This window comes from Hypanus sabinus, chromosome 17 (assembly GCF_030144855.1).
Source record: "Hypanus sabinus isolate sHypSab1 chromosome 17, sHypSab1.hap1, whole genome shotgun sequence".
NCBI classification, from domain to species: Eukaryota; Metazoa; Chordata; class Chondrichthyes; order Myliobatiformes; family Dasyatidae; genus Hypanus; species Hypanus sabinus.
In genome coordinates, this window is record NC_082722.1 from 12,319,351 (window position 1) to 12,345,718 (window position 26,368).

The 26,368-nt window shown below is 41.7% G+C and overlaps 1 protein-coding gene across 3 annotated transcripts in view; it reads right to left on the reverse strand.

Annotated features, from left to right (window-relative positions):
• Nucleotides 1–26,368, reverse strand: part of ogfod1 (2-oxoglutarate and iron-dependent oxygenase domain containing 1) — an 80,138-nt gene that overhangs the window by 25,043 nt on the left and 28,727 nt on the right. For all 3 annotated transcript variants that reach the window (XM_059992550.1, XM_059992548.1, XM_059992549.1), the window contains exons 5-10: nt 23,326–23,442; nt 22,244–22,335; nt 21,418–21,546; nt 6,241–6,354; nt 3,130–3,209; nt 1,117–1,421 (exon numbers count right to left, since the gene is read on the reverse strand). In XM_059992550.1, coding sequence (XP_059848533.1) covers nt 1,117–1,421; nt 3,130–3,209; nt 6,241–6,354; nt 21,418–21,546; nt 22,244–22,335; nt 23,326–23,442 — 837 coding nt within the window. The remainder of the gene's footprint in view (nt 1–1,116; nt 1,422–3,129; nt 3,210–6,240; nt 6,355–21,417; nt 21,547–22,243; nt 22,336–23,325; nt 23,443–26,368) is intronic.

The following is a 26,368-nucleotide window of genomic DNA, read 5'->3' on the forward strand; positions in this document are numbered from 1 at the left end:
CCAACTAAGACCTCAACGGTGGAACAGGTGGATGAAGGCTGCAACAAATCCATTAGCTCCAATTGTCGTGGTTTCCATGCCATTGGAATCAGTTGGTTGATTTGTGAAGTATTGTGTGCTTCTTGGAGTGCAACATCAAGTACATGTTAAACAAATACACGTGCAAGGGAAGCTTCTTAGGTGACATCGATCGTGTATACAAAGAATACATTCATCAGTATTGGACCAAATACATGCCGTTTAACGGTATGCTGATCATGAAGCAAACAAAACTATCATGACAAACTGAAAATTGAAGGTAACTGAATATTCAGCAAGCTGGTTGCAGAAATTTAAGAAAAGGCACGGCATTAAATTTTTAAATGTGATTGCTGATCATGAAAATCAGAACAAATCTACAATGCTGATTGTTTTCATACGTTACATAACACAAAAAGTAAAATACAAGTGTATTGTGCTATCACTTTTTACTCAAAACATGACATCGTAGGTGGAGACTGTTGTTTGTTGTTGATCAACACCTGATTCAGGTATTCTCCCGATGCTGCTGTACTGCTTTTGTTACCTTGCATACATTATATTCTCATTATATTAACTATGTAATAATTTTTGACTGTTGTACATATGCTTGATGAACAAATGTCAGCAGCACATAAATTCAAAGCCCAAAATGATGGTGATCCAAATGGTGATCATTATATACTCCAAAATCTGAAAAAAATCCAAAACACTACTGGCCCCTACCATTTCAGATAAGGGTTACTCACCCTGTATTAGAATTAGTGACATGAAATTCTGGGACAGTTGCAACTACTCATCTGGCTCCTCACTATACTGCAGAGAAGGGAAACTGAATCCATTTCTTGTTTGGCCTTTGCCTGGCAAACTAGACCTACTGGTCTCATTTTGTACTCATTACGGAAGATGCCAATTTCTAAGAATACTATTTAATAAATCTTACACACAAGAGATTCTGCAGATGCTGGAAATCCAGAGTAACACACACAAAATACTGGAAGAACTCAGTATGTCAGGCTGCATCTATGGAAAGGAATAAAGAGACAGGTAAACATTTCAAGTCAAAACCCTCCATCAGGACTCTTAGTGATATCTTACCTTGAGAACCATCCCCCAGCATTGTTTTTTCTGTTTCCACTTTTATTTCTCCTTTGCTGTCATTGCCTTCAATATACATTGAATGTGAATTGCCACACTTTTCATTGCTGGAACATGGATGTTCACTTCCACTAGACATCTCCAGTTGATTCTCGTATTCATCACTATCATCTGAGGCTGCGAGGAAATGCAGTTTTAAGCCAGTAAAATTGGACAGAAGCAGAAACATGGCCTCAGAGCGAAACAGCTTCATACATTGAGCAAGAATGTCAGGAAGACCATCTTCCTCTGCTTGATCATAGCATCTATAAAACAAAGAGGCACTATCAGAGAATATTTCATGGTACTGGGAAATGAAAGGTCTGAGGCCTCAACAATAACCAGGTATGTCACTTATTTCAAGGTTCACCTCAAATGTTGGTAATCCATCTGCTAAGAGCACAAGCTTAAGTTAGCTTGTATTGTAAAGAAAAAGAAGCATCACATCATAGCAACAAAAGATGACAGCAGAGACCAAAGACAAAATATGTATACTATCTGCAGGCAAACATGAGGAAATCTGCAGATGCTGGAAATTCAAGCAACACACACAAAATGCTGGTGGAACACAGCAGGTCAGGCAGCATCTATAGGGAGAAGCATCTATATGGCGCTGTCAACGTGTATGATACTATATACAGCTTTAGATTTGTCTCCTTACAGGCAGCCACAAAGCAAAGAATCCCCTTGGAATCCATTAAAAACAAAAGACCATCATACACCTAATATGCAGAAAATAAAAATCATGCAAACAACAAAAGCAAGCAACAACTGAAGTTCACGGAAGTGAATCCATATCCATGAAGCCAGTATTCACTACAGGGAACCCAGTAACCTTTTATTTGCAGGCCACAACTTCAGTTCAGCACAGAGACGAGTAAACCTTTCGGAGCAGCAAGCTGAACCAGCCCTGACACCCTGACATCTTCAGTCTGGCCCGATACTTAAGATTATCCAAACCTTGGGTCATTCCTTACTGTAGGACCTGGGCTCTGGCACTTCAACATGGTCAATGGCCTGCACCTTGCTGCCTGATTTGGCCCATACCTGTCCCCTCTAATTTGGCCTGGTGCTTAAATCAAACCTTGGGTCATTCCTTGCTCTCATCCATGGGCCCTGTAGCTTCGATATGCTCTCGGGACTGGGCCATGTTACCTCGATTCGGCCTGCACCTAACATTTTGACCTCGGCCCAGCATTTAAATCAATCAAACCTGTGACATTCCTCAGTATCAGCTCTCGCTGCTTCAACTCTGCCTCACTTCACCTTGTTTCTGCCGCAGTGAATCGCCTCCAAGCTGGCTCCATCAATGGCCAAACAATGCCTCCTCACTCTCAGACCCGGGTCCCACCACCTTGATTTGGCCTGTACATGTCATGTCGCAATTGTCCTGCATGTTTGAGACTTCAGTTCTTACTGTAAAAATGCCAGGTCATACAGGTCAAAAATGCCAGGTCATACAATTCAACTCCAAAAGGGAAGTTACAGGCTATTGCTTGCAGTGATCGTTTACCCAAAAGAGTATTATTAATAAAGTAGCAAATAGTTTCCTTTCTTTTGTTTGCTACCGGCAAGTAGTCATCAGCGCCATCACCAGAAGAGATCAGTATGAAAGTTATTAAATTGCACAACTGTGCAGTATGCAAAGACCATACTGTTGTGAACAATGAAACTTTAGAAAAAGTGTCAAAGTCAAGCTCCTAGCTTTTAACTTCCTGAAATGTTAACTTTGTAGTATAAACGGCAATTCTTCTATTCCCAAAATGAACTGCAAGTGTGGCAACCTCGTCCTTTTCTTCCATTCTAGATTAGGTGCCCTGGTTGTTTTGGAGTGATGCAGAGTTATAGAAAAGTCCTGCTGCAAGTTATGTACAGGTATTTTGGAGCAAAGTATACAACTGATAAGCATCCTTTATCATTCAACAGCATTAAGATTCATGAATGGCAATGTTTTCAGAGTTCTGCTTGAACTACCTTTTGTTGGCAGGTCCTCTTCTCTTCCATTTAATCTTTGAGCTACATACAGCCTCACATATCATCTGGAATTTTTCTTTCTAATCAAGTGCAGAAAATACATTTGTATTACAGTCACACTCAGTGGTATCCACTCATTATAAGCCATTATTAACTTCGGTAATATGGCCATTATTGCAGTATAAGGGTGCTTACCACACAAAATTAAAATGGAACATTTCTCTACATAACTTGCATACGGGAAGAATATATAAAATAGAACATAAAATAGTACAGCACAATATAGGCCCTTTGGCCCACAATGTTGTGCCAACCCGTAAACACTGCTTGCCATACATCCCCCCCCCCCACCTTAAATTCCTCCATATACCTGTCTAGTAGTCTCTCAAATTTCACTAGTGTATCTGCCTCCACCACAGACTCAGGCAGTGCATTCCACTCACCAACCACTCTCTGTGTAAAAATCCTTCCTCTAATATCCCCCTTGAACTTCCCACCCCTTACCTTAAAGCCACATCCTCTTGTATTGAGCAATGGTGCCCTGGGGAAGAGGCGCTGGCTGTCCACTCTATCTATTCCTCTTAATATCTTGTATACCTCTATCATGTCTCCTCTCATCCTTCTTCTCTCCAAAGAGCCCCCGTAATCTCTGACCATAATGCATACTCACCAAACCAGGCAATATAATTACTCTCTAATGCAATCTTCTCTGTACCCTTTCCAATGTTTCCACATCCTTCCTATAGTGAGGTAACCAGAACTGGACACAGTACTCCAGGTGTGGCCTAACCAGAGTTTTATCGAGCTGCATCATTACCTCGGGACTTAAATTCTATCCTATCACTTATGAAAGCTAACACCCCATAGACTTTCTTAACTACCCTATCTACCTGTGAGGCAATTTTCAGGGATCTATGGACACGTACCCCCAGATCCCTCTGCTCCTCCACACCATCAAGTATCCTGCCATTTATTTTGTACTCTGCCTTGAAGTTAGTCCTTCCAAAGTGTACCACCTCACACATTTTTAGGTTGAACTCCATCTGCCACCTCTCAGCCCACTCCTACATCCTATCAATGTCTCTTTGCAATCTTCTACACTATCCACAACACCACCAACATTTGTGTCATCTGCAAACTTGCCAAGCCACTCTTCTACCCCCACATCAAGTCGTTCATAAAAATCACGGATAGTAGAGGTCCCAGAATCGATCCTTGTGGGACACCACTAGTCACAACCCTCCAATCCAAATGTACTCCCTCCACCACGACCCTCTGCCTTTGGCAGGCAAGCCAATTCTGAATCCACCTGGCCAAACTTCCCTGGATCCCATTCCTTCTGACTTTCTGAATAAGTCTACCATGCGGTACCTTATCAAATGCCTTACTAACATCCATGTAGATCACATCCACTGCACTTCCCTCATCTATATGCCTAGTCACCTCCTCAAAGAACTCTATCAGGCTTGTTAGACACGATCTGCCCTTCGCAAAGCCATGCTGACTGTCCCTGATCAGACCATGATTCTCTAAACGCCCATAGATCCTATGTCGAAGAATCTTTTCACAAACGTAAGGCTCACTGGTCTAATAATTACCCGGACTATCCCTACTAACTTTTTTGTACAAGGGGACAACATTCGTCTCCCTCCAATCCTCCGGTACCATTCCCGTGGACAACAAGTACATAAAGATCCTAGCCAGAGGCTCACTAATCTCTTCCCTCGCCTTGTGGAGCAGCCTGGGGAATATTCCGTCATGCTCCAGAACTTCAACATCACTCATATTGTCCTCACCGTCATTAAGTTACCTCTCATTGGTGAATACAGAACAGAAGTATTCATTGAGGACCTCGCTCATTTCCACAGCCTCCATGCACATCGTCCCACCTTTATCTCTAATTGGTCCTACCTTCACTCCTGTCATCCTTTTGTTCTTCACATAATTGAAGACTGCCTTGGGGCCTTCTCCCTACCATTCTTTATCTTCCTCACCAGGACAAATTTATCCCTTGCATCCTCAAAGAGATCCCTAAACATCGACCACATATACATAGTACACTTCCTTGCAAATAATCATCCCAATTCACACCCACAAGTTCTAGCCTTATAGCCTCATAATTTGCCCTTCCCCAATTAAAAATTTTCCTGTCCTCTCTGATTCTATCCTTTTCTATGATAATGCTAAAGGCTAGGGAGCGGTGCTCACTGTCCCCCAGATGCTCACCCACTGAGAGATCTGTGACCTGACCCAGTTTGTTACCTAATACTAGATCCAGTACAGCATTCCCCCAGTCCCACAATATATTGTGACAGGAATTCATCCTGGACACACTTAACAAACTCTGCCCCATCCAAACCACTGGAACTAATCAGGTGCCAATCAATATTAGGGAAGTTAAAATCACCCATGATAACAACCCTGTTATTTTTGCACCTTTCCAAAATCTGCCTCCCAATCTGCTCCTTGGTATCTCTGCTGCTACCAGGGGGCCTATAGAATACTCCCAATAGAGTAACTGCTCCCTTCCTGTTCCTGACTTCCACCCATACTGACTCAAAAGAGGATCCTGCTACATTACCCACCCTTTCTGTAGCTGTAATAGTATCCCTGACCAGTAATGGATCCTTCCTCCCACTTTTCCCCCTTTTTTATCCCTTTTAAAACACTGAAATCCGGGAATATTGAGAATCCATTCCTGCCCTGGTGCCAGCCAAATAAAGAGAAACAGTGTTGGAAATACTCAGCAGGTCAGGCTTCATCTTCCCAAAGTTATCGATGGACCTGATGATTATTTCCATGTCTTCTGCTTTAATGTCATATTTCTAATATCTGGAGTTTCTTTCATTTTCACTCCAAGAATACTTCTGGCTGTGAAGCACTTTTGGGAAACATAAAATAGCTTCCATGTAGATGCATTTTTTTCCAACATGTACGGTTTCAGAGGTAGAAATGGTGGAAAATGAGATATCATAAACTGACATTTTAACAAGGAAATGAACTTACACCAAAAATAGTTGGAAATTGTGACATAATCATGTCTATTTTTCTGTTCATGCTCTCAAGGCTTGTTCTAAATTGAACTGACTTAATCTTAGGCTGAACATGTACCTTGAAAAAATTCTTTAGAAGAATCTCAGATTTTTCTTCAAACTGCTCCTGGATATTAGCCTGGGCTGACATATCTATGTAAATCGGATTGATCCATTCATAAAGAATTTTTTCCTGAAATATGGTAAGGAAAAATGTCACAAAGCATTAGTCTCTCATTGATATTAGTTTTGAACTTCCTGCTGTTTTCTTGTAAGAAGCAAAAACAGATAATACAAAATGCTACATCATTGTCAAGATTATATTTAATCTATTTTTCACCATCAAGCCCATACCCTTAACCTTAAATTGTCAAAATCTTAACATCAAACCATCATTGGCTTGTTTACACCACACAAATGCACCTCTTTTTAAAAAAAAACTCTTCTCATCTTAGTTCTGGAAGACTGACCTCTTATGTTGTGACTACACCCCGTGTCCAGACACCCCAACCAGGGAAAACTTCTATGCTTTATCTATCGTGTCACAGCTCGAAGAACTTGAAAGAATTTGAACTGAATTGAATTGACTTTATTATTTGAATACTTTATATACACAAGGAGTAAAAATCTTTGTTACGTCTCTATCTAAATGTGCAGTAATTTATAATATACAGAATGTACAACAGGCCAGCCAATATAACATAGAAATACAATTGTATCAGCATGAATTAATCAGTCCAATTGACTGGTGGAAGAACCTGTCCCAGAGCCTGTTGGTCCTGGCTTTTATGCTGCAGTACTGTTTTCCTGGCTGGTAGCAGCTGCAAAAGTTTGTCATTGGGGTGACTCGGGTCTCCATTGATCCTTTTTACACACCTATCTTTCTATCTTTCTAAATGTCCTGAATAGTGTTTACATCTACAGATGCTCTGGGCTGTCCACACCACAGAGTACTGTGATTGAGGGAAGTACAGCTCCCACATGAGGCAGTGATGTAGCCAGTCAGGATGCTCTAAATTGTGCCCCTGTGGAAAGTTCTTAGAATTTGGGGGCCCATAACAAACTTCCTCAACTGCCTGAGTTGAAAGAGGTGTTGTGCCTTTTTCATCACATGCACTGGTGTGTACAGACCACACGAGATCCTTGGTGATACATATGCCAAGGAACTTAAAGCTGTTCACCCTCTTAACCTTAGATCCATTGATGTCAATAGGGGTTAGTCCATTCTTCCTGTAGTGCACAACCAGCTCCTTTGTTCATGTGACATTGATGGAGAGGTTGCTTTCTTGATATCACTGTGTCAGTGATGAATTCTTCTGTGTAGGCTGCCTCGTTATTATATGAGATTAGCCCAATCAATGTAGTATCAACAGCAAATTTAATTAGTAGATTGGAGCTGTGGGTGGCACCCCACAGAGAGTAAAAGAGGGGGTTTAGGACACAGCCCTGAGGGGCACCTGTGTTGAGGGTCAGAGGGGCAGGGGTGAGGGAGCACACCCTTAGCACCTGCCGGCAATCTGACAGGAAGTCCAGGATCCAGATACCCAAGGCAGGGTGAAGGCTGAGGTCTCTGAGCTTCTTGTCGAGCCTGGAAGGAATTATGGTGTTGAATGCTGAACTGTAGTCTAAGAACAACATTCTCACATAAGCATCTTTTTTCTCCAGACGTGTAAGGACGGTGTGTAGAGCTGTCGCTATTTCATCATCTGTCAATCGTGTCAGTAGGCAAATTGTAGGGAGCCCAGTGTGGGTGGCAGCATGCTGCAAATGTAGTCCTTGACCATTTGCTTATTATTGAGGTGAACGTGACAGGACGCCAGTCGTTCAGACATGTCATCTTGGTCTTTTTAGGTACAAGGACAATGGTGGATGTTTGTAAATACACTGCCAGTTGTGCAGCGCACACTTTGAGTACCTGCTCTGGGACGCCATCCGGTCCTGCAGCCTTGCGACTGTCCACTTGTTGTAAACACCTGTGTACTTCATCCTCAGAGATGACTGACGTGCAGGTCTCTTCCACAGCTCTCCTCAGGGGCTCAGTGGTGGCAACATCAAATCAAGCGTAAAAAATATTTAGCTCATCTGGGAGAGAGACAGTGATGCTGAGTTTAGCTCTGAATTCTGTGATGGTGTGCAGACCTTGCCAATTGCTGCATGGTGGAGAGCTGTGTCTGGATCTTGTCCCTGTATTGTCGGTTCACTGCCTTGATTATTTTGCACATTTCATGAGTTCCCGTTGGTCACTGGCAATGTAAGGTCTGTGTCACATGTTAAGTGCTACTCGTACAGAACTGTTGATCCAGCGTTTCTGGTTTTGAGAGCCCCAACAATTTTTGGGGGACAATATCCTCAGTGCACTTCCGGATGAAACTCATGACCCCTTCCGTGAACTTGGAGACATCCTCATCATGAAAGACATTCTAGTTGATGTCAACAAAACATGTAGCATGTAGGCCAACTGGTCAGATGAACAGTGCACGGTTTTAACTACGGCCACCTCTTGTTCAGCTTCTGTCTGTACCTCAGCAACAGCAAGATGGAGGAGTGATCTGATTTTCTAAAAAGCAGGTGGAGGAGTACTTTGTAAGCGTTGTGGAAGGGACAGTAGCAGTGGTCGAGGATGCTACCTCCACATGTGCTCACCTGGATGTGTTGACAAAACTTCAGAGAGACTTTAGACAATGACGATTTATTAAATCCACCAGCAACAATGAAGGTAGCCTCTGGATGTGTAGTCTCCAAGGTGCTGATGGTCTCATACAATTCCGTAAGTGCCAGGTCAGTATCAGTCTGCGGTGGAGTATACACAGCTGTGATAATAAGAGCCGTAAACTCCCGAGGTAGCCAGGAAGGTCTACACAGTGGCACAAGGTATTCCAGTTCCGGGGAAGAAAAGGATTTGTAGGCGTGCACACTCCAGGGATCACACCAAGCATAACTGACCATGAAGCATACCCCATCTACTCTCCCCTGAGAGGTTTCTAGAATTATCTGCGTGGAACAGGGAGAACCCAGAGGGCTCGATGGCATGATCCCGTGATCCGGTATCTTCTCTGTCAGCCAGGTCTCCATGAAGCACAAAACATTAATTTCCAATTTATAGTTTACAATGCATCATCTCTTTCTTAAAAACTCTAAATGTCAATGACCCAGTTTATTTAATGTTTATTTAAATAACAAACCCTTCCTATCAGGAATCACTCTGATGAACATGATAAGTATAACCTTCTATAGGTAGGTAAATATGGCTCGTAGAAGCAGTCTCCGGGTTACGTATGAGTTCCATTCCTGAGTCTGATTTTAAGTCGGATTTGTATGTAAGTTGAAACAAGTACATCCAGTATTATTTAGCATCAGTTAGTCAAACATTATACCTCTCCTAATGTTCATAAATCCTGCCTCTCAGGATCTTCTCCATCAACTTACTGAGGTAAGACTCAGTGGGCTATCTCTACTCCCTTCCTTGAATAAAGGAACAATATCTACAACCCTCCAATCTTCCGGAACCTCTCCCATCCCCATCGATGATGCAAAAATCATCACCAGAGGCTCAGCAATCTCCTCCCTCATATCCCACAGTAGCCCAGTGACTTATCCTACTAGATGTTTTCCAAAAGCTGCAGCACATCCTCTTCCTTAATATCTACATGCTCAAGCTTTTCAGTCTGCTGCAAGTCATCATTACAATCACCAAGATCCTTTTCCATAGTAAACACTGAGGTAAAATATTCATTAAGTACCTCTGCTATCTCCTCCGTTTCCATACACTCTTTTCCACTGTCACATTCGATAGGTCCTATTCTTTCACATCTTATCCTCTTGCTCTTCACATACTTGTAGAATGCCTTGGGGTTTTCCTTAATCCTGCCCGCCAAGGCCTTCTCATGGCCCCTTCTAGCTCCCGTTATTTCCTTCTTAAGCTCCTTCCTGTTAGCCTTACAATCTTCTAGATTTCTAACATTACCTAGCTCTCTGAACTTTTTGTAAGCTTTTCTTCTTGACTAGATTTATTACAGCCTTTGTGCACCACAGTTCCTGTACCCTACCATAACTTCCCTGTCTCATTGGAACGTACCTATGCAGAACTCCACTCAAATATCCCCTGAACATTTGCCACATTTCTTCCGTATCTTTCCCTGAGAACATCTGTTTCCAATTTAAGCTTCCAATTTCCTGCCTGATAATCTCATATTTCCCCTTACTCCAATGAAACGCTTTTCTAACTTGTCTGTTCCTATCTCTCTCCAATTCTATTGTTAAGGAGATAGAGTTAAGATCACTATCTCCAAAATGCTCTCCCACTGAGAGATCTGACCAGGTACATTTCCCAACACAAAATCAAGTACAGCCTCTCCTATTGTAGGCTTATCTACATAATATGTCAAGAAACTTTCCTGAACACACCTAACAAACTCCACCCCCATCTAAACCCCTTGCTCTAGGGAGATGCCAATCGATAATTGGGAAATTAAAATCTCCCATCACAACAACTCTGTTATTATTACACCTTTCCAGGATCTGTTTCCCTATCTGCTCCTTGATATCTTTGTTAATATTGGGTGTCCTATAAAAAAAACCTAAGTTATTTGACCCCTTCCAGTTCCTAAACTCCATCCAGAGACTCCATAGACAATCTCTCCATGGCGTCCACCTTTTCTGTAGCCATGACACTATCTCTGATCAACAGTGCCACGCTCCCACCTCTTTTGCCTCCCTCCCTGTCCTTTCTGAAACATCTAAAACCTGGCACTTGAAATAACCATTCTTGTCCCTGAGCCATCCAAGTCTCCGTAAATGGCACCCATATCATATCTCCAAGTACTGATCCACGCACTAAGCTCATCCACTTTTTTCACAATACTCCTTTTGTTAAAATAGTGTTATGTGATGAACAGACCTGATGGACAATGGGGTGAAGAGTTAACCATCCCCCCCCCTTGAGAAACACGAACTATTACTGTTGCTATGCTGACCATGAGAAAGAGATGAAAAACAAGCAAGAACACCTGCGACAGATAAGAGAGAGGGGGAAATTGCTGATTAACTGTATTGTGACTTCTTTTTTTGAATTATTTACTGTTTTGCTGCAAGGACAATCGTTTGCTCAATAACATTCCTCAGTGGACTGAAGGAGTGGCCTTATTTGATGGACACAGTCATTCAGGATTGATGGATAGCTGAGTCCCCGTGAGTAGGGATAAAAGACAGGTCTGGAGAGACACCCTCCAGACACACCAGTGGACACTGATTGAGTGTTGGAACCCACAAGAAAGGTGGGGGCTTTGGAGACCGAACCAGGAGGTTGGTCATTAAGGCTATCAGTATAAAAGCAGGGCCGGTGGGGACTTGTGTGTGTGTGTGTGTGTGTGTGTGTGTGTGTCCCCACTCATGCCAGAGTGACGAGTCCACCACAGAAGAACGGTCTGGCTGAAGACCAGAGGGGTCATAACTGAATGACCACAAAGATACAACAGTTTAAGAAAGCAAAGGAAGGTTTGACTGCTGTAGCTGTTATATCTCTCTCTCTCTCCCCCCAACGATTACAATACAACAACCATAACTACATCAGCACTCTTGAACTGAACTTTATACTTTTCTATGCCAATTTATTTACCCCAGACATCGATAGAGCTTGTTTATTATTGATTATTATTATTCCTACACCTTTAGGTTTATTACGGCTAACTTGTTTTATATGTATATTTGCATTATTGATATGGTTTTGCTTATTTTTATTAATAAACACCTTTAGTTTGGTACCACCAGACTCCAACGGATTCTTCTTTCTCTGCTGGTTAGACACCCAGTTACGGGGTACGTAACGATAGACACATCTCAAATTGTTGGTCTGAGTGTGTCCCTATCCTCCCCCAAACACTATATCCAAGCTTTTTGTATTGGTGAACCAACCACCTCTTCCCCACTCTCTTCTGTTCGGTTCCCACCCTTCAACAATTCTAGTTTAAACTCTCCCCAGTAGCCTTAGCAAACCTCCCCTCAGGATATTGGTCCCCCAAGATTCAAGTTGGAAAAACATTCACTATGGAAAATGTTCTAGGTGATTATAGGGACGACTTGCAGCATGTAAACATGAGCACGTTTACATAAACTTGAGCATGTAAACATTGAGGAAGAGGATGTGCTGGAGCTTTTGCAATGCATCAAGTTGCATAAGGCACCGGGACTGGATGGGATGTACCCCAGGCTACTGTGGGAAGTGAGTGAGGAGATTTCTGAGACTCTGGCGATGAACTTTGCATCATCAATGAGGATGGGAGAGCTTCCGGATGATTGGACAGCTGCGGATGTTGTTCCCTTATTCAAGAAAGGGAGTAGAGATAGCCAAGGAAATTATAGACCTGTGAGTCTTACTTCAGTGGTTAGTAAGCTGAAGGAAAAGATCATGAGAGGCAAGATTTATGAACATTTGGAGAGGCATACTATGATTAGGAATAGTCAGTATGGCTTTGTCAAAGCCAGGTTATGCTTTATGAGTCTGACTGCAGTTTTTGAAGATGTGGCTAAATATTTTGATGAAGGTAGAGTAGATGTAGTGTATATGGATTTCAGCAAGGCAACCGATAAGGTACCCCATGCAAGGCTTATTAAGAAAGTAAAGAGGCATGGGCTCCACAGGGACATTGCTTTGTGGATCCATAATTGGTTTGCTCACAGAAGGCAAAGATTGGTTGTACATGTCATATTCTGAATGATGGTCAGTGACCAGTGGTGTATCTCAGGGATGTGTTCTGGAATCCCTTCTCTTCGTGATTTTTATAAATGACCTAGAACTGGAAGTGGTGGGATGGGTTAGTAAATTTGCTGATGACACAGATGTTGAGGGTGTTGTGGATAGTGTGGAGGGCTGTCAGGTCATAGCAGGACATGGATAGGATGCAAAACTGGGCTGAGAAGTGGCAGATGGAGTTCAACCCAGATTAGTGTGAGTTGATTTATTTTGGAAGGATTCATTATGATGGCAGAATATAGTAAGAATGGTATAGTAATGTGGTCAGAGAGATCTTGGGGCCCAGATCTATGGGACACTCAAATGCTGCTGTGCAGATTGACTCTGTGGTTAAAAAGGGATACGGTGCATTGGCCTTCATGAACTGTGGGATTGAATTTAAGAGCCGAGATGTAATGTTACAGCTATATAGGACCCTGGAGTATTTGGAGTACTGAGCTCATTTCTGGTCACCTCACTACAGGAAGGATGTGGGAACTATAGAAAAGGTGCAGAGGGGATTTACAAGGATGTTGCCTGGATTGGGGAGCATGCCTTATGAGAATAGGTTGAGTGAACTCAGCCTTTTCTACTTGGAGCGGCAGAGGCTGAGAGGTGACCTGATAGAGGTGTAGAAGATGATTGTGTGGATAATCAGAGGCTTTTTCTCAGGACTGAAATGGCTACCATGAGAGGGGATGACTTTAAGATGCTTGGAAGTAGGTGCAGAGGAGATGTCAGGGGTAAGTTTTTGTTGTTTTTTTTTTACACTGAGTGTGGTGAGTGTGTGGAATGGGCTGCTGGCAATGGTGGTGGAAGCAGATACGACAGGGTCTTTTAAGAAACTCCTGGATGGGTACATACAGCTTAGAAAAATAGGGGGCTATGGGTACCTCAGATAATTTCTAATTAAGTACATGTTTGGCACAGCAATGTGGGCCAAAAGGCCTATTTTTCTGTAGGTTTCTATGTTTCTAAAACCTTGCTATTTCTTTCTACCAATTTTTTCCACAATATACTCTACCTGTAAGTAGCTTGCTATTCACTTAGCCATCATTGCCACCTAGCTATCATCAGCAAAATTACATACAGTGAGAATAGCTAAGTGACTAAAAGATGACCTGATTTCCAAAAGGCATAAAGATAAAGATGACACATTTCTTTAATATTTTAAGCAAGGTTACTTTTTATTTCCATCTTTTACAGTTTCAAAATAGTAAAAAAATAGGGATAAAATAGTAAAGGAATAGGGCCCGAAGCAAAAGTTTGGGCACCCTGCATGGTCAGTACTTAATAACACATCCTTGGCAAGTATCACAACTTGTAAATGCTTCCAGCAGCAGGCTAAGAGCCTTTCAATTTTTGTTTGGGGGGGATTTTCACCCATCCTTCCTTGCAAAAGGCTTCTATAGTTCTGAGATTCTTGGGCAATCTTGCATGAACTGCTCTTTTGAGGTCTATCCACAGATTTTCGATGATGTCTAGGTCGGGGGCCATGGCAAAACTTTCAGCTTGTGCCTCTTGTGGTAGTCCATTGTGGATTTTGAAGTGTGTTTAGGATCATTATCCTGTTGTAGAAGCCATCCTCTTTTCATCTTCAGCTTTTTTTTTTAAAACAGAAGGTGTGATGTTTGTTTCCAGAATTTGCTGGTATTTAACTGAATTCATTCTTCCCTCTACCAGTGAAATGTTCCCCATGCCAGTGGCTGCAACACAAGCCCAAAGCATGATCGATCCACTTCGTGCTTAACAGTTGGAGAGGTGTTCTTTTCATGAAATTCTGTACTTTTTTTTCTCCAAACATACCTTTGCTCATTGCGGCCAAAAAGTTCTATTTCAACTTCATCAGTCCACAGGACTTGTTTCCAAAATGCATCAGGCTTGTCTGATGTTACTTTGCAAACTTCTGAATCTGAATTTTGAAGGTGAAGCTGCAGGAAAGGTTTTCTTCTGATGACTCTTCCATGAAGGTAATATTTGTGCAGGTGTCGCTGCACAGTAGAACAATGCACCACAACTCCAGAGTCTGTTAAATCTTCCTGAAGGTCTTTTGCAGTCAAGCGGAGGTGTTGATTTGCCTTTCTAGCAATCCTACGGGCAGTTCTCAGAAAGGTTTCTTGGTCTTCCAGACCTCAACTTGACCTCCACCATTCCTGTTAACTGTCATTTCTTAATTACATTATGAACTGAGAAATGGCTATCTGAAAACGCTTTGTTATTTTCTTATAACCTTCTCCTGCTTAGTGGGCATCACTTATTTTAATTTTCAGAGTGCTAGGCAACAGCTGAGAGCAGTGGTCCCCAACCAGCACGCCATAGTCCAGTACCGGGCCGCAAAGCATGTGCTACCAGGCCGCGAGGAAACAATATGATTTGGCAATATGAAACAATATCAGTCAGCTGCACCTTTCCTCATTCCGTCAATTCACTGTTGAACTTGAACGCACATGTGGTCATTAGTCACCTAAATGTAGCGATACTCTCACGCCAGGGATCACTCATGTGCCGTGCTACTGGCCTGGAGCGCAGACAAATGGGCACTGCCTCTAAACCTGTTTAGCACACCGAATATTCGTGGGGAACCCAGTGCTAAAATATTTGCAGACGATCTAATTCAGGCTCAGGGTTTCGTAAGTAGCAGAGCAGCTACCTCGCTGTGATCTACTGAAAGTCATCCCTCGAGCCAAACTTTTGTCAGCTGATAGATCCTATCTACCTACAAGGGAGGCGAGTCCGTGCCCTGTCGCACTCCTGTTCGCTTGGTCGGTCACTCTGTCCGGACTGCGACCGCTGCGGCACCGGCACAGGGACCACCGGCCCTTACTTTGTCCTCTCATCCCACCCACGACTAGCCGCACCTGGCCAAGGCGTCTGGCGGGCGGGAGGCTGGACTTCGGGCCCAGAGGTTGTCTAATGAGGCAATGAAGTCCTCAAAACTGCTTCTGTATCTCGAGTCCAAGCACCCTGCACTTAAAGACAAACCCGTTGAGTTTTTTGAGTGGAAAAAATGTGAGCAAGCGGGACAGAAGCAAGTGCTGAGAGCCATAGAAAACTAAATTGTGGAATAGCCTGGACATAAGGAACCCTCTTAGAGTATCGCTGTCTCCCATCACCCCTCAATGTGACCGTCTTGTTGCAAGGAAACAAGTCCCGTGCTCCAACTGATTCAGCGATATGGATGTGTTGCAATGATTTTATATGTTCATACGAGGAAAATATGCGTTGTGTGCTTAATATTAACTTTGTTAGATAAACCCTTTTAGAAACAAAATTGAGTGTATTAGCCACTTATAAGTGACTTATAGTTGAATTATCACCTATATTCCGGTTGTGTTTAACACCTCTTCCCACCCCACCCCCCACCAGCGGCCGGTCTGCAAGAATACTGTCAATATTAAACTGGTCCACAGTGCAAAAAAATGGTTTGTGAACCCTGGCTTAGAGGAGCCCATAGCTGATGATTGTTGGGACAAGGTTTGAGGAGTCAGGGTATTTAGAAAGCTTTGAAATTTGCATCACCTGGCATTTCCTAACAATGACTGTGAACAAGCCATAGCCCTAACAAGCTAATTAAGGTCTGAGACCTTGGTAAAAGTTATCTGAGAGCTCAGATCTCCTGGGAGGCCCAAACTTTTACATGGTGCTCCTTTCCTTTTTCTCACTCTAAAATTGTAGAAAACAAAAATCTTGCTTAAAATGTTGTAAAGAATGTTTCATCTTTAACTTTATGACTTTTGGAGATCAGTTCATCTTCTACTCACTTAACTATTCACAGTAACAGAAATTTTGACTGGGGTGCCCAAACTTTTGCATGCCACAGTAAATACATTTGGTTTCCTCAGCCAAACCATTGACATCAATTGTGAACGGCAGGGAACTCAGAATCCATCCCTGTGCCGTTCTGCTTGACACCATTTCCTAACATGTAAGTGTTCTATTTATTTATTTTCACTCAGCTTCCTCTGCATTTAGCAGTCCTCTCTCCATACTCATATCACACTTAAACCTGTGTGTAAAGGGAGGTTTCTTACTTTTCTTTGTTACTGCATATGTTAATCAAAATGGCTTCTTTGTTTTGTTGAAAGTAGGAATGCTTCTTTGTTGCGAGAGAGTGCTGGAAGCTTGTTTGGGTTAAAATTTACTGATAATGAGAATTGTATTCCTTTGTAAACCAATTGGGATTAATGTTGTTCTTTCTTCCGAGTCTGTAAGCTATTGTTGGTGGGCTTTTGGAGAGATCAGCGCGAGGGGGTGAGAGAGAGAGAACGCGATGCTGTAAGCTGGGTGAGGAAGGGACCCCAAGCGGGGGTCCAAGGCCAGGAGGTATCCCGAGGAGAGGAGACGAAGACAGATGTGCTTGGTTGACCACTTCGGGTGGTCCTGAGCTGCGAGTCGAGGAGTTTGGAGGGGATCGAATGGTGGCCAGAAGACTTCAGTAATTGAACTCCAACAGTTGTGCACGAAGTGGCTTGGACTTTGATAAGTTTGGCGTCTTTTCTTTATTTTCTTTTCCTTCATGTATCCTGTATTGTTATTAATTACTTAGTTATAATAATCTTTATAAACTGTAATCATTTAATCGCATATGGTGTCCTGTTTGTTCTTTGGCAAGGCGGGGACATCACACGCCATCCACACAAGCTGATTACCCAGTTTGGCGGGGCCGAAGGCTGCTCCCCCTAGACGAGAACGAGCTGAGCGAGTCTGAGGCGACCCGGGGGTTACATGTGCATCTCATGTAGCTCAATAACCCCTTATGTGGCACTTTATTATGAAATTCAGAAAAATCCAAATATACTACATCGAATAATTCCTATTATTTATTCTATTTGGTTAATCTTCAAAAATCTCTAACATATGTATCCATCATGATTTCCATTTTATTAAACTGTCTAATTAATTCAACTCAAAAATAGATTCCGCATCCTTCCTGCTGCTGATGTCAAGCTCAGTCATCTTTTCCTTTTTTGTTTCACCTCCCTCTTCTTCCCTATTATGATGCTCCTTACTGGTATGTGATGCCAATGCTGAAATTCTGATTCTACACTTCTTTTTTCAAAGAGGTTCTTGAAATCCAGTTCTTTCACCCAATATCAAGGCAAGTTACCAAAAGCACATGTTCAGTGTTAAGTTTTCTTTAATAATTTTGCTGTGAAATACTTTAGAAAATTTTACCATTTCAAAGATCTGTCTTTAATCCTAACAATTCTACAAAATCTTCCCTTTACACATCGATGAACAGCATTGAACCGACCGAAGGGCTGTGAGAAAAATCTTCCACTGACACATTGGCCTAGCTGCCTAAACTTGCCTGTCCCTTGCCCTTGGAACACACTTTTTCTTACAGCTTCCAGCTCTCAGAAGAAATCAAGTGTAGGATGGTGCCTCTCTGATTAGAAACAAGATCAACCACCAAAATGATTCCACAGATAATGAGTTAATCGAAACAGCTGTCAAAATTGTGGCTTACACTAATCATTTCTGAATGTGTTTTGACATCAACAAATACAAATACTTAGACAAAAGTAAAATTACTACTCAAAATATAATTAAAATTATATTTGAAAGCTTAAAAATATAAAAAGACATTATACATGTAAAGGGGGTTTCTTCTTTTTTCTTTGTTACTGTGTATGTAATCAAAAGGGCTTCTTTTGTTAACTAGCAGGAATGCTTCTTTGTTGCGAGAGAGTGCTAGAAGCTTGTTTGGGTTAAAATTTACTGATAACGAGAATTGTATTCCTTTGTAAACCAAATGGGGATTAATGTCCTTTCTTCTGAGTCTGTAAGCTTTTGTTGACAGGCTTTTGGGGAGATCGGCGCGAGGGGGTTGAGAGAGAGGACGCAATGCTGTAAGCTGGGTGAGGAACGGACCCCAAGCGGGGGGGTCCGAGGCCAGGAGGTACTCCGAGGAGGGGGGATGAAGCTAGATGTGCTTGGTTGACCACTCGGAGGGTCCTGAGCTGTGAGTCGAGGAGTTCGGAGGGGATCGAATGGTGGCCAGAAGACTTCAGTAATTGAGCTCCAACGGTAGTGCACGAAGTGGTTTGGACTTTGATAAGTTTGGCGCCTTTTCTTTATTTTTTCTCTTCATATATACAGTATCTTTATTAATCACTTAGTTATAGTAACCTTTATAAATTGTACTCATTTAATCGCTTATGGGGTACTGTCTGTTTTTGGGCGAGGCGGGGACATCACACAGCACCCACACCAGCTGATTACCCAGTTTGGCAGGGCCAAAGGCTGCTCCCCCTAGACGAGAACGAGCTGAGCGAGCCTGAGGTGACCCAGGGGAATACATACACATTCAAAACATTTAAATCAAATCCAATGAAAGCCAGTGCAGCACAGCTAACAGAGCTGCAGCTTCATAGCTCAAATCACCCTGTTCAACTGAGCTTTGTTATTGCCCTTTTGGCATTTGCATGCTGATCCTGTGACCACATAGGTCTCCCTAGACGTTCCCATTTCCTGTTTTTTTCCACAACCCAATGAAATACTGGTATGTTAGCTGGCTGCTAGAAATTACCTCACATTTGGTTGAGAAGAGTATGAGAATGAGAAGGTTGGATATGAGAAGAAAAATAGATTATCAAGAAATAAGTGGAGGGATAGGATTGACAGAACTGCTTCAAGAACTAGTAGTCAGTGGACTGAATCGTTTTCTTTGTTGCATGGAATTATGACATTAAATCCTATTTACAATTCTTTCGTTGTCTGTTTCTTTACAATGCTTGCAATAGACCTGTAGGCACATAAGGCATTGAGCTCGAATTGGCTAATTCGAGGCTAAGCAGTTGGTACTAGGTGGAGCAGGGAGGGTTCACTAATTTGCTCAATGGTAGTACGCAGAGGGTAACAGATGGGTGTTTTTTTTTGGACTGAAGGTCAGTGATTAGTGGTAAATTAGTAAGGTAGGGACATGTTAGGCACAACTTTGTGGGCCAAAGGGCCTGTATTGTGCTGGAGGTTTTCTATGTTCTATGTTACAGAGCTTACTGCTAGATGTATTGTTATTCATCATTTCGATAAATGATTTGACTGAGAATGTACAAGGCATGATTAGTGAGTTTGACACTAAAAAATTGTTATAAAGAATGAAGAAAGTTACCAAATATTACAAGGGGATCTTCTATAGTTAGGTAAGCGAGCTGACAACTGGCAAATGGCATTCAATCCAGATGAATGCAAGGTATTGCAATTTGGGAAGCAGTTTCACAATAATTAATAGGGCCCTAGGTAGTGTTGTAGAACAGAAAGACCTAAGAATACAAGTATCTACTTCATCAAAATTTGTGTCACGTGTAGCTAGCTACAGCAGTGGAAAAAAAGGTGCTTGGCACGCTGACCTTCATCTGTCAGGGTACTGAGCATAGATACTGGGATGTTCTAATGTAGTTGTACAAACTGTTAGCAAAACTACACCTGAAGTACTGTATACAGTTTTGGCTACCCTGTTATGGGAAGGAAATCATTAAAACTTATAGGAAGAGGTTCAGCAGAGAAGGACTTTATTTATTGTCGTGTAGGAGACTGAGGGATGACCTTATAAAAGGTGTAGGAGATGATGAGGGGCATAAGTAAGGTAAATGCACCGAGAAGGGTAATCACAAACTAGTGGGCATAGGTTTTAGGTAACAGGGGAAAAGTTGCAAGAGGACTTGACAGGCAACTCATCCATGCAAAGCGGGGTCAGTATATGAAATGATCTGTGAAGTTTTTGAGGCAGGTACAATGCAACGTTTCAAAGACATCTGGAAAGGTATATGCATAGTCCAATCACAAACAAGAGTTTGTGACTGCAGATGCTGGAAATCCAAGCAACACAAACAAAATGCTGGAGGAACTCAGCAAGCCAGGCAGCGTTTATGAAAAAGAGAACAGTCAACGTTTCAGACTATGTACTCTTTTCCACTCTTTTCCTGGCCTGCTGAGTTTCTCCAGCATTTTAGGTATATGGATAGGAAACATTTAGAGAGATATGGGTCATCTTGTTTCCATGCTGTATTACTCTTTGGCTCTAAGGAGTAAAATTTACAATTTCATGCTGCATTTGGCTTAGACAAACAGATGAGTGGATGTGCTGGCTTTTAAAATTCTGGAGAAATTGTTATTTCTTTAGGAATTTGGGTACTTCTCTTTGTTAGCTACTCTTCAGACTTAAAGCAGATTTGCATCCACTACAGCGATTATCAATGTAGCTCTTTATACGTGGACTCTGCAAACTGGTGGACAAGAGGAGTTTGATGCAGGAAGCGTGGGTATTATACAAGATTCAGTAAATAAGACAATGACTTGTTAACCCTTACTGCTAATGTTAGTGATTTTGAACAAATTAGCTCTGATTAACAAGACTTCAAAGATGGCTGGAACTATAAGGAAAACATCAGATTGATACTTCAGAGCAATTGAAGTGTGTCCTTGGACAGAGTTAGAGAGGCTTTACTCTGGATCTAAGCAATGTTTTTATCTTTTCTGTGTGTACTTGATAACAACAATGAGATAGTAAGACAGATGCTGACTTACGTCACATGCAATATGGGGCATTCGAGGAGAAAGAGATTCAATATACCGAGGGGGCCTCTCCAATGATTGCCCATAGAACCAGCCACTGACAGAAAGGCGGCACTTGCCCTCCACCAAAACTTCAGATACCTGGCAGGTAAAGCATACAGCAGTCAATGCCAAAACACAGCAAGTCCCTCACCTCTTCAAAGACTGGCAGTTGTTTTAACACGTGTAAAGATTATTTGATTAACAAAATTGCCAGGTTGACAGTAAATTAGGAGGCTCAAAGCTGAGTGCCTGGATAAGAGGAGTGAGGCTATAGTCTCCCTTGCCTTTACTGCTTTGGGAGGGGAAAAAGTGCAAAGTGAGAATTGAAACCTCCAAGTTTGCGCATCTTTGGGATAACATTACCACATGCCTTTAGGAAGCAATGCACAGTTAAGACTTGACAGCACCAGATTTTATGCTACTTATTAGCTATCATCCACGTACCAGATGGCACAGTTTCATGTCAGATCTTTGTTATCTTCACTGTTTACTGTCAGTTCAATAGAATTATCCACAGTCAGAGGATTCATCCCTGTCTGCAAGACAGGGTGCTAGCTGACAAAGATGCAGTCTGACTTCACTAACATTCTGTACATAAAAGAAAAGGGATTCCTACTCTTATAACATTCTGGAATATTGCAAAAGCACAACAATCACAGAATACTTGTTACAACCCCTTTAAACCAAGTTGATGGAAACTTGCAAACTTTACAGGAGGTCTGTAAAGTATTTAACTGAAACGTACTGTATTTGTCTATCCACACTTAGCTTACATCAAACTTAATCATATCTGTACCTGATGATGAGAGACTGGGGAAACATCAAAGAAAACTAACGTGTTCCAGGAAGGAGTTAATGACTTGGCAATTTGCCAAGGCTGGTTGTGGTCTGTAAAAGACAAGTAATTCAAGAGCATAATGGTAAATCTGCAACGTCCAAGCAATAAAAGCAGTATATCATTTCACATTTGCCCAAAAGCCACTTCCAACACAAACAACACCATCATGAACCGACATCTTCTGCCCTGATTTCCCAAGCGTAAGTCTGTCAAACAGTGAAGGCATTCCTATAATGTTCTAGGGGAGGGAGTTTCATTATTTAGAATCACATGATGAAGTAGACACAATACATTTCCAAAACGAATGGAGACAAATTGGTGTTGAATCTGCAGGCACAGGATTGCTATCTTATGACTGTGGTTGAGATAGTGCATTTAGAGGTGAAATCTGAGTAATCTAGCAAGTAACTGCATTACAATTCATAGATAATATATGTGGCAACTACAGTATACTGAAAGTTCAAGATGGGTGATGGGATGCTAATCAGGTGAACTGCTTTGTCCTGGATAGTGTCTTCTTGGATCAACGCTGATGAAAGTACTTTGATTGGTACTGTCTTGTGCCGATACATAGACCGTGGATAAATTTCTAATTTACTAACCAGTCACTTCTATATTTAAAGAGAGACTTTCATATTAAATGAGAAAAAATAAGGGAAGGCTTGGAAAAATAATAAAAGGTACCATCATAATTAAATAAATCTTTGTTCCTTCCTTTTAATTTTTTTTCTGTCACAATAGTTATTACGATTCTGAAAACCTGCATTAAAGACAGGCACAAGTCTGCAGGACCCAGTCACTGTATTGCAAGCCCAAAATAAATATGAACCTCATATCATTACTATCACAGTAACACTGGATTTCAGAACATTGTCAAGATATTCGTATTATTCATTATTGACAAACAAAATTACAATTCAGCACAAAACATACCCAATGTCCTAATGAATGTCAGATAGACACTCCATCTACAGAGTTTCAAGTCAAGCTAAAGCAGCTAAAGTAGCATAAGGCAAAGAAACATTGTAGACACTACTCACCATCTGCATCATAAAGGTCCAAGGTGCCACCATCACTTGCTTGCCATTCAGGTACAAGATACAAGATGAATGCTATTCTTCGTCCTTCCAACTCATCATCATGACAGAGCAACACATCTGTAACAACACAGGGTTCAAAATTTCAATTGCTACCTAAATAATGCTTAATTAGACTAAATTGAATGGGCACAACTGCTGAGTATTTCATTTTTCATTTAAACAACTTTACTTCTAAATATGCAGTTTTTTTTTTTAAAGCCTTTGTACCTTGTCCTGCTGTTAATGGTTGGTAATATCCAACATTCTGTACACTAAGTTGCTCAATCCAAGCAGCTTCCTCCATCCAATGCTGGCCTGTATTATGCTTGATCCGAGCAAGAGAAGTCTACAAATTGTCGTCATCTTTCCATTCAATGGCCTCTACTATATAATATATAGGCAATAAAACAGCTGCAACTGCCTTCTCATTAAGCTGTTCACCAAGTTTAGACTCACAACAACAATAATATGTGTAAATACTGGACCAGGCAATACACAGGGGAATATTGCTTTTCTAAAGATTGTTTAAGGTCCCTTGAAAGAAAAAATGGCCTAGAAATACGAACCCCATTTCCAGAAAAGCTGGGATATTTTCCAAAATGCAATAAAAACAAAAATCTGTAATATGTTAATTCACATGAAACTTTGTTTAACTGACAAAAGTACAAAGAAAAGATTTTCAATAGTCTTACTGACCAACTTAATTGTATTCTGTAAATATACACAAATTTAGAATTTGATGGCTGCAACACACTCAACAAAAGTTGGGACAGAGGCATGTTTACTCTTGTGTTACATCACCTTTCCTTTTAATAACACTTTTTAATCGTTTTGGAACTGAGGATACTAATTGTAGTAGATTTGCAATTGGAAATTTTGTCCATTCTTGCTTGATATAAAACTTCAGCTGCTCAACAGTCCGTGGTCTCTGTTGTCTGATTCTCTTCTTCATGATGCGCCATACATTTTCAATAAGAGATAGATCTGGACTGGCAGCAGGCTAGTCAAGCACACACACTCTGTGTCTACAAAGCCACGCCGTTGTAGCCCGTGCAGAATGTGGTCTGGCATTGTCCTGCTGAAATAAGCATTGACGTCCTGGGAAGAGACGGCGCCTTGATGGCAACATAAGCATCTCTAAAATCCTAATATACGCCTCAGAGTCAATGGTACCTTCACATACATGCAACTCACTCATGCCGTGGGCACTGATGCACCCCCATACCATCACAGATGCTGGCTTTTGCACCTTTCGCTAATAGCAATCAGGATGATCGTTTTCATCTTTAGCATGGAGAACTCGACACCCGTTTTTTCCGAATACTAGCTGAAATGTGGACTCATCTGACCACAGCACATGGTTCCACAGTCTTTCGGTCCATCTGAGATGAGCTCGGGCCCAGAGAACTCACTGGCGTTTCTGCATAGAGTTGATATATGGCTTCCTCCTTGTGTAATACAGTTTCAAGTTGCATTTCTGGTTGCAGTGACAGACTGTGTTAAGTGACAATGATTTTCCGAAGTACTCCCGAGCCCAGGTGGCTATAATCGTCACAGTAGCATGACAGTTTCTTAGGCAGTGCCGCCTGAGGGCTCGAAGATCACGTGCATTCAACAATGGTTTCCGACCTTGCCCTTTACGCATTGAGATGTCTTTGAATTCTCTGAAACTTTTCACAATATTATGTACTGTAGATGTTGAAAGACCTAAATTCTCTGCAATCTTGCGTTGGGAAATGTTCCTTTTGAACAATTCTCTCACGAATTTTGGCACAAAGGGGTGAGCCACGACCCATCCTAGCTTGCAAAGACTGAACCTTTGATGCACGCTACTTTTACACCCAGTCATGATACCTCACCTGCTACCAATGTGGAGTCTTCCAAACCAGTGTTACTTGAATATTCTGTGCTTTTCAATCTTATTTTAACTCTGTCCCAACTTTTGTTGAGTGTGTTGCAGCCATCAAATTCTAAGTTTGTGTATATTTACAAAATATAATTAAGTTGGTCAGTAAAACTATTGAAAATCTTTTCTTTGTACTTTTGTCAGTTAAATAAGGGTTCACGTGAATTAACATAACACAGATTTTTGTTTTTATTGCATTTTGGAAAATATCTCAACTTTTCTGGAAATTGGGTTTGTAATAACAACTCGTGTTTACTACAGAAGAACAAGTTTATTGCAATCTGAAGGGTCACAAAGATTATTCAAGAGGGCATAACAACACAAAACTACCATTCAGAGTAGACTCCACAATGCTATATGTGCAGTTTTCTCTGTACACTAATCAAACTGAACATCAATTCTATCCTGCATTACCAGGCTTTTTTTGTAACCAAAACTCAAGATTCATTTATTTTTCACATGTACATTGAAACATATAGCAAAATGCATCACAGCCATAATTTAAATATATGAAGTCTCACTGAACTCGTGCCTCCCGCCTGCACAGACCTTCAACCCCTGGACTCTCACCAACCTCAGGGTCACCAGCCTTCTCATCCATAAGACTGACCACGGGGATCACTGGTCTAAGCCTCAGAACCGCTATCCCGACATCCATTCATAGCCTTTTACTGTGGAGCACTACGACCTGAACCCTGGCTCCTCCCTCTGATCTCTCGTTTTCTGCCTGACTCCTCATCCCTGAACCAAAACCCCAACCTGTCCATAACTTTCTGTGTTGACCCCAAACCATTCCAACAAACCTAAAGAAACAACCAACCAAGTCTGAGTCACAACCTTAATTTAGAAATTACCTAGGGTTACCTATAGCCCTCTATTTTTCTAAGCTCCATGTACCTATCCAGGAGTCTCTTAAAAAACCCTATCGTATCCCCTTCCACCACCCATTCCAAGCACTGACCATTCTCTGTGTAAAAGACTTACCCCTGACATCTCCCCTGTACCTTCTTCCAAGCACCTTAAAACTGAGCCCTCTCATATTAGCTATCTCAGCCCTGGGAAAAAGTCTTTGACTATCCACATGATCAATGCCTCTCA